This window comes from Zingiber officinale, chromosome 4B, assembly GCF_018446385.1.
Source record: "Zingiber officinale cultivar Zhangliang chromosome 4B, Zo_v1.1, whole genome shotgun sequence".
In the NCBI taxonomy this organism is placed as follows: Eukaryota; Viridiplantae; Streptophyta; class Magnoliopsida; order Zingiberales; family Zingiberaceae; genus Zingiber; species Zingiber officinale.
In genome coordinates this window covers 71,480,411-71,505,192 of record NC_055993.1, presented here as the reverse complement: position 1 = coordinate 71,505,192, position 24,782 = coordinate 71,480,411, and the positions used below count along the sequence as shown (strand labels likewise).

Below are 24,782 nucleotides of genomic sequence, written 5' to 3'. Positions count from 1 at the left end.
GATAGCTTTAAGGTGATGATGGAGGTGGTTGGTCAATTTGGGTCAGGGTTTAAACCTCCTACTAGATATGAAATGAGCGAGCCATATTTGAAGAAAGAGGTTGACAGGATCAAAGACTTACTGAAAACAAATGAAGAAGAATGGAAATTAAATGAGTGCTCAATTATGACAGATGCTTGGAGTGACAGAAAAAGGAGGTCAATTATGAACTTGTGTGTCAATTCTAGATTATACACCGTTTTTCTTTCCTCTAAAGAATCTTCAGATGAAACCCATACAAGTCAACTAATTTATGAGTATGTAGAGCAATGCATTCAACAGGTTGGTCCAGAAAATGTTGTTCAAGTTGTTGAAGGAGAAGAGGCCAACAATCTTTTGGACCTCACGTGCTACTCATTCTATAAATCTTATGCTTGAAAGCATTGCAAGTATACCAAGGTTCAAGAAAGTCATTGATCAAGCCAAGGCATTAACTATATTTATTTATGCTCACTATAAGACCTTGGCATTGATGAGATCATATACAAAAAAGAGAGATATTGTGAGACCAGGGGTGACTAGATTTGCTTCAGCATTTCTAACTTTGCAAAGTTTATATGAGAAAAAAAGTCAATTAAGGGCAATGTTTACTAGCACTGATCGGGAAGAATGCAAATTTTCCAAGAGTGTTAAAGGGAAAACATCTTACACAACAGTGTTGAGTATTGGATTTTGGACAGGTGTGTCATTGTGCTTGAAGGTTTTTGCACCTTTGGTGAAGGTGCTTCGAATTGTTGATGCCGATAAGAAACCATCTATGGGTTTTGTGTATGGTGAGCTTCTGCAAGCTAAGAAAGATATTAAGAATGTTCTAAGTAATGTTCCGAAAAACTATCAGCATATTATTGATATTATTGATGCAAAGATGAAAGATAGGCTAGATAGTCCACAACATCTGATGACTTATTTGTTGAATCCTTTTTATCATTATAAGGATCCGCTTCTTTATTTGGATCAAATTGTCACAATTGGGGTCATTGTATGGATGTTATTTTTTTTTTGAGGATATTGATATGCAAAATATCATTTTGAGTGAGGAGTTATCCATGTATAAGAAAAAGGAGTCTATCTTTGGAAACCCATTGCAGTAAAAGCATGTTCATTGAATGATGACAAGTTTGATCCAGGTAATTAAATAAATATTCATAATATTATTATTGTTTGAGGTTATTAATATTATTCATGTTATTGACTTATTTTTTTTATAATTACGTAGCAAATTGGTGGTCGACTTTTGGTGCATTGACTCCTAACTTGCAGAAAATTGCTATGAAGATCCTCTCTTTAACTACTAGTTCATCGGGGTGTGAAAGAAATTGGAGTACATTTGAAGGGGTTAGTAGCTTAAAGTCTTAAACTATTTTAATACTAATAGACTAATAGTTTATTATGTTCTCATAAATATTAATTGTATTTGTAGGTGCATACAAAGAAAAGGAATAGACTAGATACACATCGATTAAATAATCTAGTCTTTGTTCAATTCAATGCAAAAATGATGAACAAGAAAAATAGGGAGAAAGAGAGGAATATTGAGGTTCTTCTAGCAAGTGATGCAAGTTCTGCACAAGATTAGATTGGATTGTTGATGGGGCTGATGATGAAGTTGAACACGACATGGGCATGACTTGGAAAGTTGTTAGTGATGCTATGGAAGCAAATGAAGCGCTTAGGCCTAGAAGAAGTAGTAGACTTAGAGAACTTGATGAGGATGCCTTTCAATCCGAGAGTGAGGAGGAAGTGAGTGTGTATGAGTTTGATTTTGAATCAGACGAAGAGCATGTTATAGAAGAATATGGAGAAGGAGAGGAATTTTCCTAAGGATTTGTAGTACAAACTGATGTTATCTTTGTAGTGTGTACTTTTTAGTTTGTAGTTTGTATTATACTACTGGTTTGTTTCCATGTTTTTTTTTCTTTGAAGTTGGAACTTTGAATACTTTGATGCTATTTGCTATTTAGCTTAGGCTACTTGATGTTCATTTTGGTATCACTTGCTAGTTGTTACTTGTTTTGAATTTTGGTATTTCATTGAGATCAATGTGTATTTCACTAAAATATCATATGGTATCTAGAGCGCTTAGGCGCCGCCTAGGTGCTAGGCGCCCGATTACACCTAGCAAATCTGCACATACTGGTTTAGAAATACAAATTCCTTTCGTACAGTATGCTACCTCAATACCAAGGAAGTACTTCAGTTTGCCATTATTTCAAACTCTTTTATTAGTTGATACTTTATATTATGTTTTTCCTTTTCATCGTTTCCGGTCACAATGATATCATCTACATAAACTATGAGAGCGGTCACCTTCCTTGTTGTTGAGTGCTTAACAAGGAGAGTATGATCTCCTTGGCTTTGGTTATACTCATATTTTTTTCATGACTTTTGTAAATCTTCAAAACCATGCCCTAGGAGATTGTTTTAAACCATAAAGAGCATTCCTCAGTTTACATACTCTACCAGTATCCCTTCAAATCCCGATTGGAGGTTCATATAAATTTCTTCATCTAAATCTCAATGAAGAAATGCATTCTTCATATCATACTATAGGAGCTGCCAGTTGAAGTGTGTAGGCAAAGATAATAGAACTCTGACAGTATTCATTGTTGCAACTGGAGTAAAGGTCTCCGGATAATCTACCCCATAAGTCTGAGTATAACCTTTTGCCATTATCTAGCTTTATATCTCTCAAGAGATCCATCTTCTTTGTATTTTAATGTGAAAATCCACTTACAATCAACAATATTCTTCCCCTTTGGCTTTTTAACAACCTCACATGTCTTATTCTTTTCTATTGCATCTATTTCCTCCCTCATGACATCCCTCTATTCCTTTTTTGACAATGCCTCAGAAACAGTATTAGGAATAGTCATGGTATTTAGACTCACAATGAATCTTTTGTGGGCCGGTGATAGATGTTTAAGAGAAACATAAGGAGATAGAGAATAGAGAAGGTGTTTGGTGCATTCTCTACATTTTCTAACAACAATGGGAAGGTCAAGGCTATTTGTTAGGTTAGTGGATGATTCAATAAATTGTAAAGGTGGGTCAGAGCTTACCATGATCCCAGTATCAGGGTCGGAGGTTTGTGGTTGAGGTTCTTGGACATGTATCGCTTCTGGAGCATCCTTTCTCCTTGAATACACTTGAGGAATACTTAAGAGTATCACTAGGAGGAGACTCACTAGATGAAAAAGAAGGTGATTCGATACGAACTTGAGTAAGAGGAAGATCAAGAGCATTAATGGGTTCAAATGACTCACAACTGCTATCTTTTGTCATTGAAATCTCCCCTTGAGGATAGGGCTTGGAAAAGAATGGGGTATGTTCAAAGAAGATAACATCAGTCGAGATGTAAAACTTTTGAGATGAAGGGTGGTAGTACTTATACCCTTTTTGAGTGGATGAATATCCAATGAAGACACATTTGATGGCACGAGACTCTAGATTACCTCGAAATAGACTATGGATATGAACAAAAGCAGTGCACTCAAAAATCCAAGGAGTAAGTCCATTTGTGGTTCGAAAATGAGGATAAAACTCATTGAGGAGTTGCATGAGATTCTTGTTATCTAAAATATGTGAAGGAAGTCTGTTTATCATGTATGTGACATTAAGGATAGCCTCTCCCCAATGGGATTTAGGGACATTGTCGTGGAAAAGAATAGCACGAGTAGTGTTGAGTAAGTGTCCATTTTTTCGTTCTACTATTCCATTTTGTTGGGTTGTATAAACACAAGATGAATCATGAATAATCCCCTGGGATTGGAAATAGGAAGACAAAGTTTGGTTGAAGTAATCTCTAGCGTTATCAGTTCTATCGCTTTTGATTTTCACTCTAAATTGATTTTGAATCATTGAGTGAAAATTAGGAAAAATAATATTGACATCAGATTTTTGTTTGAGGAGAAACACCCATGTAACCCAAGGGCAATCATCAATTAAGGAGACAAACCATCGAGCCCCAGAAACATTGGGAATATTAGAAGGACCCATATATCACTATAAATTAAATGAAAGGGACTAGAACATCATTTATTACTAATAGAAAAAGGTACACGAGAATGTTTTGCCAATTCGCAAACATCACACTGAAATTTAGAAACATCCAATCCTTGAAAAAGATGAGGAAACATGACCGTTAAAACTCTAAAAGAGGGATGACCAAGTTGTTTGTGATGCAATCAAATATTATCCTTATTAGAAGAATTGTGAAAGGACAAAGACAAATTATTCTTCTTAGTGGATTCAAGATAGTAAAGACCACTATATTCCTTAGCAAGTCCAATCCTCCTCCCTGTGTCCTTATCTTGAAAAACACAATAAGAAGGGGAAAAAATGGCATGACAGTAAAGTTCAGTAGTTAATTTTTGAACGAAAATAAGGTTAGCAGACAATTTTGATACATGGAGGACGTTTTTGAGGATAAAGTTAGGAGTAAGATGAACATTTCCAAAACCACTAAGCTAAAGATCCATTGGCTACTATAATTTTTTTGTTACTTGGGCTGAGGTGATGTGTGAAAAATTTGAGAATTGGGGGTCATGTAGTATATGACATCGGAGTCTATTATCCATAGGTTATCAAACAAACTGTTTGAGGTATTCATATAAGAAGAGAGTGAGGGGGTACATGAGAGAGTCAAAGAGCATGCACTTATTAAGAGAACCCAACAATCCTCGAAGTTTTTCAATTTCTACAATGTTGAATCTGCCAAGGATTGAGTTGTCTTCAATATAGGATTACTCGATTAGGTGTGCTTGAGATTTGTGTTGCCTCCCATGACTTCCCCATTCTCCACTTGGTGGTTTACCATGTAGTTTCCAACATGTCTCTTTGGTGTGACGAGGTGTCTTACAGTAGTTGCACCAAAGATGAACTTTATTGTCGGAGTCACACCATACTTATCTTTCTCCTGCGAGTCAGTTTTGGCAGCAAGGGTTGATCCAGCCATGGGTTGGCTCTCAATCATCACACTTCGTCGACTTTCCTCAGCCCGTGGTAGAGAGATCACCTCTGCTAGCGACGGTATGCAGTCTTTGCCAATGATTTGGATTCGAACTTGATTAAATTTAGGATTTAAACATGCCAAAAAATTATATACAGGCTCTTTTTCAATAAAATTCTTCAAAACAGCAGCATCTGAAGCACATTACATCTCAATTACTTGGTAGTAATCGAGTTCTTGTTATAAATTTTGTAAAATCGTGGAATATTCAGTGACTGATTTATCTCCTTGCTTAGTAGCACCTGCTTTGACTTTGAGTTGATAAACTTGGGCAGCATTACGGGCTTTTGAATAAGTGCGGATAATGCAATCCCAAATTTCATGAGCAATATAGTGTATCACTGATGAATAGTTCCATGGAATCCTATAACCAAGACATAATCATAAGTCTTCTTCATCCCATGCCTCAAAAACTAGATAGTCGTGGCAGGTCTGGCCTAAGGATATGGCTAAGTTTCCTTTTGCCTTTGAGGTACGTACGAACTTAGACCATTTCAAGTAGTTCTTCCCGTTGAGTCGATTGGAAGCTCGAATATTATGTAGATCACCAATTTTATGGATTGAACTTTTGTCATCAAACACAATAGATTGGCTAGGGTTGTTGACTTGTTGGAAATGGTTGTTTGAGAATCGGCCATGATGAAGAAATTAGCAATGAAGACTAAAGCTCTGATACCATATGAAAAAATGTGGATAGAATTGATATTACTCTAAATTTTTTCACATTCAGAATGGGATGACAGTAATATACCAAACCAATACTTGATATGCTTCAACATATGTTAAAGTATGATCTGATGAATTTAATTCCCTTAATCATTGTTCACTTAAATTTAAGTGTTAATCATGGCTTGGAGTAGACAACTCAATGAATGTGTAAATAAATTTTTAGCTAAAGACGAGGAATTATAAGAGAGAGTCTCTTCCCCTCATAGTATACTAAGAGTTTCGTGAAAATCATGTAGTTCCATGCATGGAAAAGAATACCGTTTCGTGCTGGGCGGCACGGACGGTTTTTACCGTTCAGTCGCCCGGCCGAAACCGACACCCGACACGTAGTAATTTCGGCGCGTGATACGCGCGGGCGTGGCGCTGTGCTTTCGGCACGTGATACGAGCATTGATGCGCGCCATCACGCGTGACACTCGTGACCTTCTGTAATCGATCACGCGATAGAAGCAATCAATTCGATTCCTTCTGTCGCTCGCAAAAATCCTATAAAGCGTATCAGCGAGTGATCGATTAGCAGCAGCGAGGCGAGCAGCTTCGAGATGAGACAATGGTACGATTTCTCCGTCTCATATGCATCGCAGGCGGCGCCGAAGGAGTCGCCGGACGCCTTCGGCACAGCCGAACCCTGCGATCCGCCGCTACCGAGCGGCGTGATCGCGTTGCTGCTGCCGCGCGTGTGCCCTACGTGAAGAAAATAAATTATAATTTAAATTTATAACAATTCCTAAGGTAGGTATGGTATTCCAAACAGGCTTATGGTATTCCAAACAGGCTTTTATAAATCCTAATTAAATTTTCTCAATAAAAATTAAAATATATAAAAAATATATCTAAAAATTAAAATTTTAATTTATATTCTGAAATTTTAATTTTTAATGTTTTAAATTGTATTTAAAAATTTTAAAAAAATTATAAAAAATATGTTTAAAATTTTTAAAAAATTATAAGAAATCTGATATATATTATAATATTTTTTATTATTTAAAATTTAATTTAAATTTTTTTATAAAATAATAATAATTCAGATTTATATTCTAATATTCTAAAAAAAATAAAAATTCTAAAAAAACTAATAAATTAAATTTATATTTTGATATTTTTATTATTTTATATTTTTACAAATAATAATTAAATAATTAATTAATTTGTATAATTATTATATATAAAGTAACATCTTTATGCTAATTTATATATTTATTATAGATAATATTTTTTTATCTTAGAATTAATTTAAAATTTGGATCCATGAATATTAACTTTTGTAATATGTTTAGAAATATTACAAGTCTTTTATTTTTAAAATTTGGATAAAGGTATGCTGTCATATTTATGATTTCTAATAAAACACTTATAATCTTGTGCAATTCTGATCATTCTAAATTGGGAAAGGTGAATTAATATTTTTAGGAGATTGTTTCAAATTTTAGAAAGTTGCTCTTTATAATTTATATATTTTATTTGTAAATTTATAATGATAAATATATTCTTTAACATTATAAAATGATGATCATTACCTGGAAATGTATATTATTCTTAATTTTTTTATAATGCATAGGCAATGACACCCAAATAACAATCTCATGATCCAGCTTAGAGACACGCACGTCGATTAAAAAATCGATTCCATTAGTAATGTTTGCATTGCGATATGATTGGACGCGACAGTGGAGTCACACGCCTAAAATAACATCTTGTTGGTGGATATCTGGATGTTTCTAATTGTCCAAAAGTTTCTCAAGAAGTTCGTCGTGCAATGAAAGACGAACTTGATGGCAAAAAGCCATTAAAGTATAAACAACAACAACAACGTGAACTTGTTGATAGCCGAAGCTCTAAAGAACCAATCTTTGATTAATTTGAAGGTCATGGTGAAGTTCCAAATGATGAAGACTTTTTAGCAGCTCTCAGCGCCTCTCGAACTCAATATGACTATGAGTAAAATATGCCATATAGAAGTGGCTCTGGTGCCAGTGGAAGTGACTCAACTACTGCATCAACATTAGGAAGGAGTGCAAGTGTTCGTCTTCCTTCAACACAAGGTGGTATTGGTCGTTTTTTTTCCTTCTATGGGACGAAGACGTGCAGTCGATATTGCTGATATTGATCCACTAGCATTCCCAGACCAAGCTAGCAAATATATTAGGATTGATGATGCATATTCAAAAGAGAAGAAATCAATCTGTAAAAGTATTGCTAAATTTTTTCATTTTAATCATATTCCCCCTAATACAGCAAACAACACATACTACCGTAGCATGGTGTCCAACATCCAAAAATCTGGTTCTGGTATTCAACCTCCGATTGCATATGAAATTGCCGGTCCATATTTAGATGAACAAGTGGAGGAGATCAAGACTTGGATCCTATCATGCAAGCACATACTACGTTGATGTGTGATGGCTGGACATGACCTACACGGATGAGCATTATCAACTTTCTACTATACTGCAATAGAAAGGTGATATTTAATAAATCTATTGATGCAACTACAGACTATCATGATGCACTCTACATATATCGTTCGATGGATAGTGTAGTTCAAGAGATAGGTGCAGAACATATAATGCACATGATTACAGATAAGGTGCCAACTTTAAGAGAGCTGGAGAGTTATTGAAGCAAAAGTATCAAACATTATTTTGGACACCATGCGCAGCACACTGTATCGATTTGATGATGACAGATATCGATAAGCTTGATATAATGAAGAAGGTAGTAAAAAAATGTTAATCTTTAACAAAATTCCTCTATAACCATCATTGGGTTCATGGATTAATGAGGAAATTTATTGATGGGGAGATTCTGCGATCAAGAGCGACTAGATTTGCTACTCACTTTCTCCTGTTAAAGTCGTTGAATCAGAAAAAAGTCGGATTAAAGGCCATGTTCTCTTCTGAGGATTGGGAGACCTCTCGATATTCTAACACGACTGAAGGTAAGGAGGTGCAAAAAATTATTATATTTGTCAGATTTTGGAACTATATCCCAGAGATTCTTATAGCAGTAGAACCATTGTACGTTGTTTTACGTAAAGTTGACATGGACAAGAAGCCACAAATGGGCAACGTTTATCGCCTAATTCATGAAGCAAAAGAGGAAATTAAGAGGCACCTACAATCACCAACCAAGTATCAACATTACATTGATATAATCACTACAAGATGGGACAATTAAATGGGAAAATATATTCATTTGGCCGGTACGTATTTTTTAATGATAAAGAATTTTAATATTATTATTAATAATTATATATGTTTAATTATCGTAGGTTATTATCTCAATCCGGCATATCAATACCGTTATAATCTTGACACAAATGATGATTTATTAGTGACTTTCAGATATGTAATATCAAGACTGCATACAAATGGAGAATCAATTGCTGAGACTATTAATGAAAGTCGATTATTTCGAGAGGTATATGGTTCTTTTAGCGATCCTATTGCAGTGTCATGCAGATATAAAATGGATGCAGGCAAGTATAGTAAAAATTATTACTAATTATTGTCAACAAATATAAATACTATTTTAATTTTGTTCTTATTTATCTTACAGCTGAGTGGTGGTTACAATATGGAGGATCAACTCCAAATTTGAAAAAGATTGCAGCACGAATTCTCTCACAAACAACGTCTTCAAGTGGTTGTGAAAGAAATTGGTCAACTTTCTCCCTCATTCATATAAAAGTACGAAATCGCCTTTCTTATCGTCGCTTGGAGAAGATGGTCTACGTTCATTATAATATGCGTCTTCAACTAAGAGCAATAACAGAAGAGAATGAAGAACAAGAGTCTGGTGATGTAGACCCATTTGATATTGGATTTGTCCAAACTGAAAATGATCCAATGGTGGATTGGTGGAGCGCTGTTGAGGTTGAGAATCCATTACTTGATGAAGCAGGAGACCCACCACGACCATCTCAATTTCTTACTCAACAAATTGAAAAAATACAAGCTAGAGGAGATATCTGTGAGGAAGAAGATAATGATGAAGCATTTGATCAAGAATTTCGATTTTCTGGATTTCGATCTAGACATTCTCAAACATCCCAACCCCAAATCCAACCAAAGTCCATAGATAAAGGCAAAAGCAAAGGCAAAGTTCCTGCAATTTTTACTAAAAAGAAAGAAAAAGGTGAACCTCTTGCTTTTACGCGAAGAGGTCAATTGAGCATTAGAGAAAATCCACTCGATGCAATTTATGAGCAAGAACATGATGACAGTGATGAAACTTCATCATCTTCTGACACTGTGGTCCGACAAGAAGTTCAAAATGAGGATAGTGATGTTGATAGCAGTACAAGTACTCATGGAAGTGATGACAGTGGTGATGCATCTAGTGGTAAAAATTATGTTCCCCTTACTCTAGCACCGGAGCCATGGACATGTGAGATAGATTACATACATGCAACTCAAGATTATGATCATGGAGCTAGAAGTAACATTATTCAATATCAGCATCGATATAAGGGTGACAAACAAAAGAAAACTCATAATTATCAAGATATGCGGGAGAGTTTAGCTGAGATTGATTCTGGTCGAAGTTCATCATACTTGCAACCTTCTTATTATAACTCTGATCCATCATATGGTGATCCATCATATCAGAGCTCAGGGACATATGCTTATCCTTATCCTTATCCTGTACCTGTTCCCGTTCCGATTTCAGTGGTGCCAGTGAAAATCCAACATCTAGTGATGAATCGAGACATGCTGATGGACATGTGGAGAAATCAATATCAATATTGCATGTCATGGGATGATTATTTAATCTGGGCGTTGGAGAATTATGGAGTTAACCTAAGTAGAATGTTACAAGAACCAATGCTTCCATCTGATTCACGCCATTTCTTTTGGTATTAGTAAGGTAACATATTATAAAGTATCAATTTAATTCAAGTTATTGATAGATCAATTTTTTTAAATAAAATTATATTTAATTATTTTTTCTAGTAATATTGTTCAATAATTGAGAATTTATATAAAATCTAACATATAATTTATTTTTCAATTTTACACAATAAACATATTTATCTAATAATTACTATATATAAATAAAAAAATACCGAAACAGTATCGGCACGGTACGATACGATACCGAAACCGTATCGTTCCGGTACCGAAACCTCGACACGGTTCGAGATTTTAAACCTTGGTTCCATGTGTGATGATCCATCCGGTGAGAGAATTCACTCATTAAATTAATTAGGCTAGACAACCAACCCAAAGAGCTTAAACTCTAAGTTAATAGTAGTTAGCCCATCTAAGCTTATTAACTTTCTTTATTAGCCCACAATTGAGTGTATGAAAGTAAGCTAGGGTGTCATGTAGTACCAAAATTGAATCTTCAAATCACAAAAATTTGGGACAAAATTGGCGAAGCATTGGTAACTTTTTCAGAGAAAATAAGCCCATATAGAGATTGAGAAGGTGGAATATTCCATCGATTAAAAGTTGTCATTTAGAAATGGCATCACTTTTATAAACTCAACCATAAATGAACAAGGAAATAAATAAATCAAGAAATACATTTATCTACATTAGTTAACTACCAAATTAAAAGACACCCCACCAAAATAAGATCACTACCAAACAACTCAAAACCATAATTTGAATTTTGAATCCTATTTCTAATCTACATCATAATTTGTAATTCAAAATTTGTCCCAGTTATTTGTTTGCATCACTTATCCTTAAAAAAGCTTGTGTTAGTGACATGATATTATGAACCATGTGCACCGACTTCTACAAACGTTGATGATTTAGAGAATTTAAAGTGGAAAGTATCGTCTCTTTACTCCATTATTTTATTTAAAGTATATTCTTTACTTTATGCAGATCAGGGTAGACTTTGATGACAGGAGTAGCTGGGAATATTTGTTCAAAGTGTATTGGTTAACTCTTAAAGTAAAACTATCACTCACGATAGAAAAGGTAACTAATGCTAGAAGTTCATGGAAAGGATTTGATGCTTCTTTGTGTAAAGAGGAAACATCTGACGAGTTATATGATGCTAATGACGATGAAGAAGCCAGTTCTGATGGTTCTTCAGGACTTCATCAATACATTTCTTCGAAGAAAAGAGTTGGGAGAGGTTCTAAAAGCTCCATCAATGAAGAGCTTGCTGCCAAAGGCATTGAGAGGGAGAAGAAATATTTTTCTGAAGACAACAGATGGGCTTCACCAGTGCTCTTAGAATTTGTGGCACATATGAAGGATGGTGACAATTCTGTTCTTTCTCAATTTGATGTTCAAGCCCTTTTACTGGAATACATAAAGAAAAATAACCTTCGTGATCCTCGAAAAAAAAGTCAAATTGTGTGTGATGGAAGACTCAAAAATTTGTTTGGTAAAGAATGTGTTGGACACTTTGAAATGTTAAAGCTTTTGGAGTCTCACTTTTTAATCAAAGAGGTTCAACAGACAGGTACTGATGATAACCAAGGAGCTATTGATTCTGATCGTGGTCATATGGATGATGAAGTATACAGTAATCTAACAAATCTAGGTTCTGATAAACGCCAGAAAAACCGTAAAAGAGTTGGAGAGAGAGAACTGCAGTCTAATCTTGATGATTATGCGGCAATAGATGTCCATAACATTAATCTTGTTTATTTACGTCGTAGTTTGTTGGAGGATTTAATTGATGATGCCAAATTCACTGAGAAGGTTGTTGGCTCTTTTGTTAGAATAAGGATTCCAGCTTCTGGTCAAAAGCAAGAGATGTATAGGCTTGTTCAAGTTATTGGTAAGTTTTACTGATCATAGCTTCTATTCAAGATCAAAGTCTTTCTTAGGATCATGATTTCTATATACAGGCACACATTTAGCTTCTGAAAAATACAAAGTGGGCAAGAAATCAACTGACATTGCTCTGGATATTTTGAACTTAGACAAGATGGAGTCTTCATCCATTGATGCAATCTCAAACCAAGATTTTACAGAGGTTGAAAGTTTAAAAAATACATTTCCCTGGATTTTGTTTAATTTCTATTTGATTTTGTCTTTATGCTTACCTAATATGCATTTTAAAGGTATGTTTTTTTTATGCCATATACATCATACCATAATTCATTAACTTTTTAATGTTTTGTTATTTGTGCAAAATGTAAAATTGTCATCCCATTTCTTAAAGAAAGACTTAAATGGAGGACCTGCCCTATGGTCTAAAGTCTGGATTTACTTTTTTGCATTGCTTGCAGAAGTGATTGAAGATAAAAGTTTACAAATGTTTTTATTTACTCAGCTATAAACAATAAGGCATTTTTTAGGTGTATCGTATGAACATCTATGAAAGTGTCCACTCAAATTCAATCTATGGACTGATGTTTTGTTGGCATGGAAGTTATCTTGGTACTTGATGTATATACTGACCACAGGTGTAAGGTGTTTGTCTCTTTGATGTGGAGGCACTTTCAAGCATAGTTATAAAAATTGGACCAGACCGGCCAAATCAGAAGAAGCCAGAGCATTGGCCCTGATATATAACTGTATAAAAAATGATATCTTGAATCGCATTCGATGATGCTTTATTTCATATATCAATGCTGAACATATCTGACCTTTCCCTATGTAAATCGAGGAGGAACAAAATAAACAGAAGAATGAATAATGCATTTAACTCTCTAAAGTCATCTATGGTTCATAATTTGATTTTTTTTCCCTTCTGAAGTCCTTGGGATTATTCTTATATTTTCAGGAGGAATGCAGGCGCTTGCGGCAGAGCATAAAATGTGGCTTGATTAGAAGATTGACTGTGGTAACATGTGTCATTTAGGCTAATAGTTCAGGGTCATTTGTTTTCCCAATACCTTTTCTGAATCTCTTTTCCATTTTCAATGCCAAGGGGGATCTTTTGACAAAAGCCAAAGCTATACAAGAAGTGAGAGTTAAAGATGTGAGTAAATCAACAAAAATTTTGTTGTACCGAAAAGTTTTCTTTTAATGATTCCTGAATAGTTACATGGTTCATGAATTTTGTGATTGAGCTGCAGTGGTTAGCAAGTGAGACACTGCGACTCAGTCATCTTCGTGATCGAGCAAGTGATTTGGGCCGGAGAAAAGAATATCCTGTTAGATCAAATGTGGTGTTTTGAGTATCTTACTCTCCTTCTAATGAGGCTTTTCTATATTAATTGAAATTTACAAATATAATCTTATCCCAAACTATTTGCTAAAATTTATTGTTTCAACTATGTTGAATTTTGATCTTCTGAACAAAATTCTTTTATGCAATTGATTTTTTTTTGATGAGCTGCATGTTTGTTTATGTTGTTATACTCCTTTAGATTTCTATTTTGGCGGATTTATGGAATTTTATTCCTCACCAATCCATGATGAAAATGGTTCTGTTTTTATATGTAATTTGCTTATTCTGGGAGTATATCTTTAGTACAATTTGCAAAGGTGAAACATGAGGTATTTAGTAGTTTGTGGTTTGTTGATAATGATCATCTGTGATTCACGACGAAAGAGTAATTGATGATTAGACAACTGAAAACATGTAAAAACCATTGGAGGAAAAATGTGTTTGGTGGTTAAACTGAAGGCTTTATCAATATAGGATATACAGTTTAGACTGACATTGTTAGTTTAACTGCTAGATATTATGGTGGATTCCTATTTATGCATACAATTTTTAGTTTCTGTTGGACAATTATTCTCAACTTGATTCAAAGCAGACAGAATCAAGGGGTCTTAAGTGTGTCATGGGTCTGATGCAGCGATATATAGTTACCTCTTCCCATTTTTGAGTCCTTGAAAAGTTTTCCATTAACCATCGCCTTTCTCCCCTCTTTCCTCCCTGTGTCTTATGCTCCCTCATGGATTGTTCACCAATAACGCTCTAAGCTATAATTTACCATGCATTCTTGCCACCATTGCTGATATATTCTTGTCATCAGCTTCTCATACATCACACTGTTCATGGTACTCTATGATTCTTGTTTTGTGGAATCATGTGACAGCTATAACATTCTCATTGATGATGATTTCATCACCTTCCTACTTGCCTCATCCAAAACAGAGAACAAACTTATGGTATAGAGATAGTAGCGAGGAATGAAATGTCGTTTTGTGCTACCCAGTATGGACGGTTTTTACCGTTCCGCCGCGCGGGCGAAACCGGCACGCTGCACAGGCGAAATCGGCACACCGCATGCGATAATTTCGGCATGCGTCACGCGCATCTGCAACAACACGCGCGACAGAAGGATTGAATCGATGGCAAAAAAGAGGAATTTGATGGCAAAAAATCATTAAAGTATAAACAACAACGACAACGTGAACTTGTTGATAGCCGAAGCTCTAAAGAATCAATCTATGATGAATTTGAATGTTGTGGTGAAGTTTCAAATAATGAAGATTTGTTAGCAGCTCTCAGTGCTTTTCGAACTCAATATGACTATGAGCAAAATATGCGACATAGAAGTGGCTCAACATGTGGAAGTGGCTCAACTACTACAACAACATTCGGAAGGAGTGCAAGTGTTCGTATTACTTCAACACAAGGTGGTATTGGTCGGTTTTTTCCTTCTATGGGACGAAGACGTGCAGTTGATATTGCTGATATTGATCCACTGGCATTCCCAGACCAAGCTAGCAAATAGACTAGGATTGATAATGCATATATTAAAGAGAAGAAGAAATCAATCTGTAAAAGTATTGTTAAATTTTTTTATTTTAATCATATTCCCCCTAATGCAGCAAACAACACATACTATAGTAGCATGGTGTCCAACATCCAAAAATCTAGTCCTGGTATTCAACCTCTAACTGCATATGAAATTGCCGGCCCATATTTAAATGAACAAGTGGAGGAGATCAAGACTCGGATCCTATCATGCAAAAAGCAATGGAGCTTATATGAGTTACATTGATGTGTGATGGCTAGACATGACCTACACGGATGAGCATTATCAATTTTCTATTATACTGCAATAAAAAAGTGATATTTCATAAATCTATTGATGCAACTACAGAGTATCATGATGCACCTTATATATATCATTTGATAAATAATATAGTTTAAGAGATAAGTGCAGAACATATAGTGCAGGTGATTACAGATAAGGGTGCCAACTTTAAGAGGGCTGGAGAGTTATTGGAGTAAAAGTATCAAACATTATTTTGGACTCTATGCGCAACACATTGTATCGATTTGATGATGACAGGTATCGGTAAGCTCGATTTAGTTGAAGAAGGTAGCGAAAAAAGGTTAATTTTTAATAAAATTCCTTTATAATCATCATTGGATTCATGGATTAATGAGGAAATTTATTGATAGGGGAGATTTTGCGACCAAGAGCGACTAGGTTTGCCACTCACTTTCTCCTGTTAAAATTGTTGAATCAGAAAAAAGTCGGATTGAAGGCCATGTTCTCTTTTGAGGATTGGGAGGCCTCTTGATATTCTAACATGACCGAAGGTAAAGAGGTGCAAAAAATTATTATATCTGTTAGATTTTGTGACTATATTGTAGATATTCTTATAGCAGTAGAACCATTGTATGTTGTTTTACCTAAAGTCGATATGGACAAGAAGCCACAAATGAACAACGTTTACGGCTTAATTCATAAAGCAAAAGATGAAATTAAGAGACGTCTAGAATCACCAACCAAGTATGAACATTACATTGATATAATCACTACAAGATGAGACTATCAAATGGGAAAATATATTCATTTGGCCAGTACGTATTTTTTAATATAATTTTTTTTTAATAATGTTATTAATAATTATATGTTTAATTATTATATGTTATTATCTCAATTCGACATATGATACCTTTATAATCTCGGCACAAAAGATGATTTATTAGTGTCTCTCAGACATATAATATCAAGATTACATACAAATAGAGAATCAATTGCTGAGACTATTAATGAAAGTCAATTATTTCGAGAGGCATATGGTTCTTTTAGCGATCCTATTGTAGTGCCATGCAGATATAAAATGGATGCAAGTAAATATAGTAAAACTTATTACTAATTATTGTCAACAAATATAAATACTATTTTAATGTTGTTCTTATTTATCTTACAATTGAGTGGTGGTTACAATATGGAGAATCAGCTTCGAATTTGAAAAATATTGCACTATGAATTCTCCATAGACAACGTCTTCAAGTGGTTGTGAAAGAAATTGATCAACTTTCTTCCTCATTCATACAAAAGTACGAAATCGTCTTTCTTATCGTCGCTTGGAGAAAATTGTCTACGCTCATTTTAATATGCATCTTTAACTAAGATCAATAACAGAAGAGAATGAAGAACAAGAGTTTGGTGATGTAGACCTATTTGATATTGGATTTGTTCAAATTGAGAATGATCCAATGATGGATTGGTGGGAATTCATTACTTGATGAAGCAGGAGACCCACCACGACCATCTTAGTTTCTTACTCAACAGATTGAAAAAAATACAAGCTAGAGGAGATTTCTATGAGGAAGAAGATGATGATGAAGCTTTTGATCAAGAATTTTGATTTTCTGGATCTCGGTCTAGACGTTCTCAGACATCCCAATCCCAAATCCAACCAAAGTCCCTAGATAAAGGCAAAAGTAAAGGCAAAGCTCCTGTAATTTTTACTAAAAAGAAAGAAAAAGTCAAACCTCCTACTTTTATGGGAAGGGGTCAATTGAGAATTAGAGAAAATCCACTCGATGCAATTGATGAGCAAGAACATGATGACAGTGATGAAACATCATCACCTTCTGACACTATCATCTAACAAGAAGTTCGAAATGAGGATAGTGATGTTGATAGCAGTGCAAGTACTCATGGAAGTGATGACGGTAGTGATGCATCTGGTGGTAAAAATTATGTTCCCTCTACTTTAGTACCCGAGCTATGGACATGTGAGATAGATTACAAACATGCAACTCATGATTATGATCATGGAGCTAGAAGTAGCAGTATTCAAAATCAACGTCGATCGAAGGGTGACAAACAAAAGAAAACTCATAATTATCAAGATATGTGGGAGAGTTTAGCTGAGATTGATTTTGGTTGAAGCTCATCATTTTATTATAACTCTGAGACATCATATGGCGATCCATCATACCAGAGCTTGGGGGCATATGCTTGTACTTATCCTATACTTGTACTTGTACCCGTTTCGATTTCATTGGTGTTAGTTCAAATCCAACTTCCAGTGATGAATCGAGACACGTTGATAGAGAGAAATCAATATCAATATTGCATGTCATGGGATGATTATTTAATCTAAGCGTTGGAGATATATGGAATTGACTTAAGTAGAATATTGCAAGAATCAATGCTTCCATCTGATTCACGCCACTCCTTTTGGTATTATTTAAGTAATATATTATGATGTATCAATTTTAATTCAAGTTATTGATAGATTAATTTTCTTTAAAGAAAACTATATTTAATTATTTTTTTAACCATATTAAGTTGTCTAATAATTGAGAATTTATATAAAATTAATAAAAAAAAGGGCAACCGGTGCACGAAGTTCCTGCCATGCGGGGTCCCAGGGAAGGATCCATTATATGTAGCCTTACCCTGCTTTTTGCAAGAGGCTGTTTCCAGAATTCGAACCCGTGACCTTTTGGTCACATGGCAACAACTTTACCGTTGCGCCAAGGCTCCCCTTCAATTTATATAAAATTAATATACAATTTATTTTTAAATTATACACAATAAATATATATATTTAATAATTACTATATATAAATAAAAAATATCGAAACCGTATTGGCATGACACAATATTGAAACCGTATAGTTCCGGTCTGAGACCGAAATCTCGGCACGGGTCGAGATTTTAAATCTTGGAGAGTAGTATCCTTTTTCTTGTGCTACAAACAAGTTGTAAATGCTTCTTGGTTTAACTTGCTGATTTAAGTCTCCCTGTTAGACTAATTTTATTTTAACTTATAAGTCTATAAACTAATTTTACTAAATTGTTTTTGTGGTAATTTACCTAACCCTTCATTTGGTGTCTTGATTGACCATTGTGTGCTTCTTAGGTTAAAAATAAAATTTATTAGATTATGGTATAATCCACATACTTAATGGATTGAGTATTGTACTGAAAAGTAACATGTACAAAAGGTTAAGACAATATAAATGAAAATTCTGAGGTGGATGTGTTAAGTTCTTATATAGGATAATTTAATAAATATTAATATTCAAGAATAACTGAGTGCTTCAATAGATGATATTGATATGTTCGAAGGAGATGATTAGGTTCTATAGTTAGAAAACATAAATCAATTAGAGTTTTCCTTAATTGTATACAAGGGCTATAAATATTGGAGATTAAATGTTAAGTGATAATGAGATAATATATGTAGTTAAAAAGGGGACTACATAAGGATTTCCCATCATAATATGGTATTAGAGCTACCCCTCTCCCTCATTAGATTTCCTGGGGTCATGAACGTGGGGTCATGGAATGTATCACAAATTCCTACTCATGATATTCTTCTTGGAGAAATCCTATTGTCCTTTGTCGCACTTATCTTACTAGCTCTTAGCAACAATTGCTTATGGCTGAGATAAGGGCCTGACTCAGCATCCCTCAACTATGATAATATGAGTTCCCATCTCTTCCTTGCAATTGTTTCACTAATCTTCATCTTTTCCTGCAGATGGGCTCTGGTTCTCATCTTCATCTTTTCCTTCTCCTTCGTATCCTTAGAGTTGGCATCTCTCAGATCCCAACTGGTCTCTCCCGATGCTGCTTTTATTTTTCCTGTTTGGGGTTCAACATCTCTTAACTTGCAATTGCCATATAGCTTTTGGAGAGTGAGTAGAAATTTTATCTAGTTTCTTCAAGGTTATCTGAATTTGTCGGTTCAAACTTCTTAAGGTGAAGCTCTTGTTGTAGCACTTTTGCTGCTTCAGTCCAGTTTTCACAGTGCAATCCAGTAGCAAATCCAAAATCCTGGAAATCAAGTCTAGGCAAGCTACATTTTCCTGTGCTTTTGCTTTGAAAATTATTTTCAATATTTTCTCAGAACATGGCTGCCTCCATCATACTTGACTTTGGTATCGTGGAATTGTAGAGGGTCATGCTTACACATCTTTGGATGTTAGACCCAACGACTCAATAGATGTCGACATTTCCCTTATGCCTCCTCTGACAACATGACTCTTCTGATACTGAAATCACTCTGTCGTGTACTGACATTATTTTGACTTTTTAGATTTATCTTGTCAATTTCTCAACCATTCTAATGTTAAGGGAGGAAGAAATATGAATGTTAGCACCTTTGCTCCTGCCTATCTGATGCCCCACTGTTCTGATGTATCTACAGAAGGTCCCATTTTGGGTATTGTGTGCCCTTGGTGAGAACATAATCCTCTGGGCAAAGTACTTGTTGATTGTCCCTTGACGTACCTTGGATGTGGGAATAACTTGAGATCCTTGTGAACTAGGCCACATGGTCTACATTTTTCTCTTCGTTCTCCCTTCCAAGTGAGTCCACTCTGTCCTAAATTGCAAACTGCAATTGATCCCTTACCTCTACTTGTGTCTGGCCCTAGGATCCTATGATGGATTACCGATTTCATAAGTTGTAACCTGATGAAAGGGGTGTCAAACTACTTGTTGATTAGGGGACCATTGACAGCCTGCCATTCAATACCATGTGGTCTCTGATGGGGGCTGCTTGGAGTGGTATGTTGCTGATCTTTAAGCCCTTCAGTTCTTGAGTTGTGTAGTTGCTATGGGTTCTTATTGGTGTTACGCCTGCCTTCTTGTTTTTGTTGAAGCAATTTATTGTCTTTATGGCTTAGCCTAGAGTTTGTTGATATGATTACTTTGGCATGATTTGTGACTGAGGGTGGTGTGAATTTATAACTAGCTTTGAATCTTACTTGTTCTAGGGGCTCATTCTTATGGTATGGTGTTGAATACCTTTGCTCCATTTCAGGGGTTCAGCTTTTGCCCTTCAGTTTCCTCAAAAGAAAAAAAAAATTGTTGAGGCTTAGTCATTATTTCTTCTTATATTATAATATCGTAGTGTTGTTGGTACATTTGTCAACATAATCTGCATTGCTAAAGTTACCTTTAATTAGTTTGTTGAAATATCCTTCACTATCTACACGCTCAGAGAGTGCATTGAGAAGTTGCAAATTCTTGACACAACTGAGGAACACCAACGTAGACTTAGTGAAATTCCAGAAATACACGTTGATCTGCATATGGATCCCACTTATGAGTCTCCTGAAGAAACGGATGATAAGAAAGAAGGTATTTCCTCCTGCATTATCGGTGAACTCTTTATCAGCTTTTAGCCTATTGAACTGCTAGACCGATGACATTCCTCATTTTTTGTTAATATGAATTGCGCCCTTCACGCAGATAGTTTTAACAGGTCAAATGTTCCTTTGTCTCGCAAGAGAGGAAGAAATTTATTCTCTCCTGGTAGAGAATCAATATCAAGTTATCAATTGAATGAGGCGTCAAGAAGTTTAACTACTGATGGGATATCAAACAGGAATCATAGACCAGAAGATGCAGAAGATAAGATTGCACATAATCATGCAGTAAAACAAGATGCCACTGTTTTGAACAGTGCCCAACCTGTAACTAAAGTAAAACACTCTTATAACACTGCATATGAAACTGACATCAGATGTTCAGGTGTGTCTGTGCCACAATATGACACTGAGCACGACAAAGTCTGGCATTATCAAGATCCATCTGGAAAAATCCAGGGTCCCTTTTCCATTTTACAGTTGGACAAATGGAACTCCACTGGGTTTTTCCCCTCAGATCTTAGGGTATGGCTAGCATCTAAAAATCAAGAAACAATGTTATTGAATGACTTACTGATGAAATTTCAGCATGGTTCACAACAGAAATCTCAATCTGCTAATCTTACCCAGCCTCCAAGTTTTGCAGGTGGAGCAGCTAATGCAGGACAGAAGTTGGATATGGGTTTGAGAGAAAATAATAATCCGTCACTGGTGGATATCAAGCAGAATGAGCATAATTGGAATGCAAAACAAAATGATGTAACTTTATCTTCTGCTGGGCACAATGTCTCAAACGTTGAAATGCAGGTTCTTCAGGCATCTAATAACAGTGAGCAAAACAGGGAGCTTGTTACTCGAGAAAGAAGGGTTGGAGCCGCTACACATGTCAGGGAATCTTTAGCTGATATAAATACTTGCTTTGGCCAACAGGCAAGTTATAGCATCCCTGACCCAAACCCATGTTTTTCTGCTTCCTTAAGTAAAAATATGTACAATTCTCCAGCCTATCGAGGCATAGGAATGCAATTAGAAAACGCTGAGAGATGGAGCACGAAGCAGGACCACAGGAGTTCCTGGAATTCAGTTAGGTCTAGGCCCATAAGACCTAGTGGTCAGGGTTATGAAGGCCAATATTCGAGTCAGAATCCTTTAAACCAACAATCACATCAGGTTTCTCAACTGTATCAACCTATTCAATCACCCACTAATTCTAGAAGTCAATGGGCAAATGATGGATATGGTCTGTCTACTCCCACCCAGCAGCCAAGTAGTATGAGCTGGATAAGCCATCAATCTCATACTATGGCACCTTTTGCATCTGTTACTTCTATTCATAGAGTACGCTATGGCTGGAATGCTATACCAAGTGCTCAGTTGCATCAATTAGCTACTAACACGATGGATTCCAAGGCAAGTGTTCCATTAGTGGCTGCCATCCATGGGTGGGGTCCAAAGTCATCCTCAAATGCCCTTAATCAACATGCTGAACCAAAAGACTGGGTGTCAGAGTCGGCTACAGCAATATCAGCTGCTGATACCAACCTGAATTTTGGAAAAATGGATAATTTGAATAATTCATCAGCAACCAATCAGCTGAAAAAGTCTTCATCTCATCCAAGTCCTTCAAGTGCTTCACTTAGGAAAAACAGCCAATTTTTTGAAAGTTCATATCCTAGTCAAACTCCAAGTAATGAGGAACATGACTCTGCTTTTCCAGTGAATGATCCTGATTCTCACAAGGCCTTGGATGGATTATCAGGTGATGCAGATGTAGATAGTTCTGTCACTACTGTTCTTGTATCAGAACCATTAAATTCAATTACGCCTTGCCTTTCTGTTGAGGTAGATGGCACGCAATCCTCCATGAAATCCAGCAATGAAATGGCAGATAAGATTACTGAGGTTGAGAGGTTGGCTTCCCTATCTTATGATTCAGAGAACAAACAACCTTCTCTTGCACAGATAGATGACAAGCTGAAAAACCTCACTCCAATTAATATGGCTGAATCTGAACCTGATGCATTGGACAATGATTCAGTTCAGGAATCAGAAGCATTGCAAGATCCCAAACTAGCACCTGAAGTGACAAAAACACATAATAATCTTCATTACTGTGGCACTAATTTTCCATCTTCAGGGAATAAATTGGATCAAACAGAAACTGAAAATCCAGAATGCTCTGATCGTGGACAGATTGACATGAAGGGCATCAAATTGGCATCCCCTTGTAGTACACCAGTTTCTGGACCATATGAATGGAATGCCACTGTTGATTCTACCTCTGGGAAGAACCAAAATGACATAATAGTTGCTTCAGTTGATTTTCTTCCTCCACTATCTCCAACTATATCAGATATGCTCACTGAACCTGCATCATCAAGAAACACTGCTTATGAGATGGCTGATGCTGATGCTGCTTCTGACAGAAGTTGGGAAATAACTCCCCGAAGTCTAAGAATTATTGAAGCAGCTGCCCATGGGGCCGGGAGTTTAGGTTGGGATGAGGAAGTTAAATCTAGGATTGTCAGTGGAGTAATAGCTCAAGGGAAAACCAACGTGGCTTTGGGAACTGCAGAACAAACAAGTACTAAAACAGGTTGGACTTTGCCCACAACAAAAAGAACTGCTATGAGTTCAGGTTGGGGGAAACCTACACTGAGGAACACAAGAGAAGCCTTGAGTAAAGGCAACGCCAATGCTGGCTGGGGAGCACCTCAAAAAGTCGATGATTCTGGGTGGGAAGCAACCATGAAGATAAGCCCTGGCCCAGAATCTGGCTGGGTACCGCCAGCAACAGGATTTTCAAATCAGAATGAAAATACAAACAGTAGTTGGGGAATGACACTCGGAAGCAAGAATGCTAGCTGGAGTTCAGCTGCCATGTACCATGAGAATGTGGAACTTAAGAAAAAACATGGGGACGATAAGTACCATGAAGGAAGTGATTCAGGATATAGTGCCAGGTATACCCCACAGCATCGGAATAATTTTGGTGGAGGTGGAGGGTCTGTACGACCTCCAAGAGGGCAAGGGCTGAGACGGGTGTGCAAGTTTTATGAGAGTGGGCATTGCAGGAAGGGTGCATCATGCAATTACTTGCATCCACGGCAGTAAAATTTTGGTTCCCATATTTCTGGTCCTTTAGTTTTTGTACAGTTAAACTAATGGCGTTGTGCTGGTGTATACCCTTCAAAACTTCTTGCTTGTACCAAGTCAAGCTATAATTACTGGAATAGTTCTTGAAGGAGCAGCTGTTCAATGTGACTATTGGAACTTTGTAATCTAGCTGAATAGCTGTTCAGGAAATAGCCATGTTTTGTTTATTTTGTAGACGATCAATTGATGATTCTAACATCTTGTTATGATCACCACCTAATTCTCTGCATTGTCGAGTGGCTCCACAGTTGGTCAACTTAGGTCTCAAGGACACAGCATTCTTGAAAGACAACACTTAAATATTCTTTTTTTTTTTTATTCTTCAAGTCTCTAAGCACTCTTAGAAGTTTGAATCCAACTTGGCTTCACATTTTCTAAGCTGCTTTTTTTAAAAAAAAAAAAAAAATTCTTTGGACTTTATTATTTATATCATTTGTAAGAGAGAAACTATTTTATGAGATTTCTCCACTCTTTGATGGAGTTTTATTTCAGGAGTATTTTCAAGGTGTGACTCATCTGATAAATTTACATGTTTTAAGTAGGATTAGATTGTCCGAACCATATTAAAACTATTTTGTTAGCAATAAAATTTGATATTTACTTTTATTTCTACTAA

At 35.9% G+C, this 24,782-nt stretch overlaps 1 protein-coding gene across 1 annotated transcript in view; it reads left to right on the top strand.

Annotated features, from left to right (window-relative positions):
• The window catches only part of LOC121975138 (zinc finger CCCH domain-containing protein 19-like), a 42,778-nt gene extending 18,392 nt beyond the window's left edge, over positions 1–24,386 (top strand). Inside the window, exons 4-10 of the mRNA XM_042526565.1 lie at positions 11,617–12,526; positions 12,597–12,724; positions 13,478–13,537; positions 13,625–13,675; positions 13,773–13,843; positions 20,857–21,002; positions 21,114–24,386. Of these exons, the coding sequence (XP_042382499.1) occupies positions 11,617–12,526; positions 12,597–12,724; positions 13,478–13,537; positions 13,625–13,675; positions 13,773–13,843; positions 20,857–21,002; positions 21,114–24,124 (4,377 nt within the window). The 3' untranslated portion in view covers positions 24,125–24,386. The remainder of the gene's footprint in view (positions 1–11,616; positions 12,527–12,596; positions 12,725–13,477; positions 13,538–13,624; positions 13,676–13,772; positions 13,844–20,856; positions 21,003–21,113) is intronic.
• The last annotated feature ends 396 nt before the right edge of the window (positions 24,387–24,782 follow it).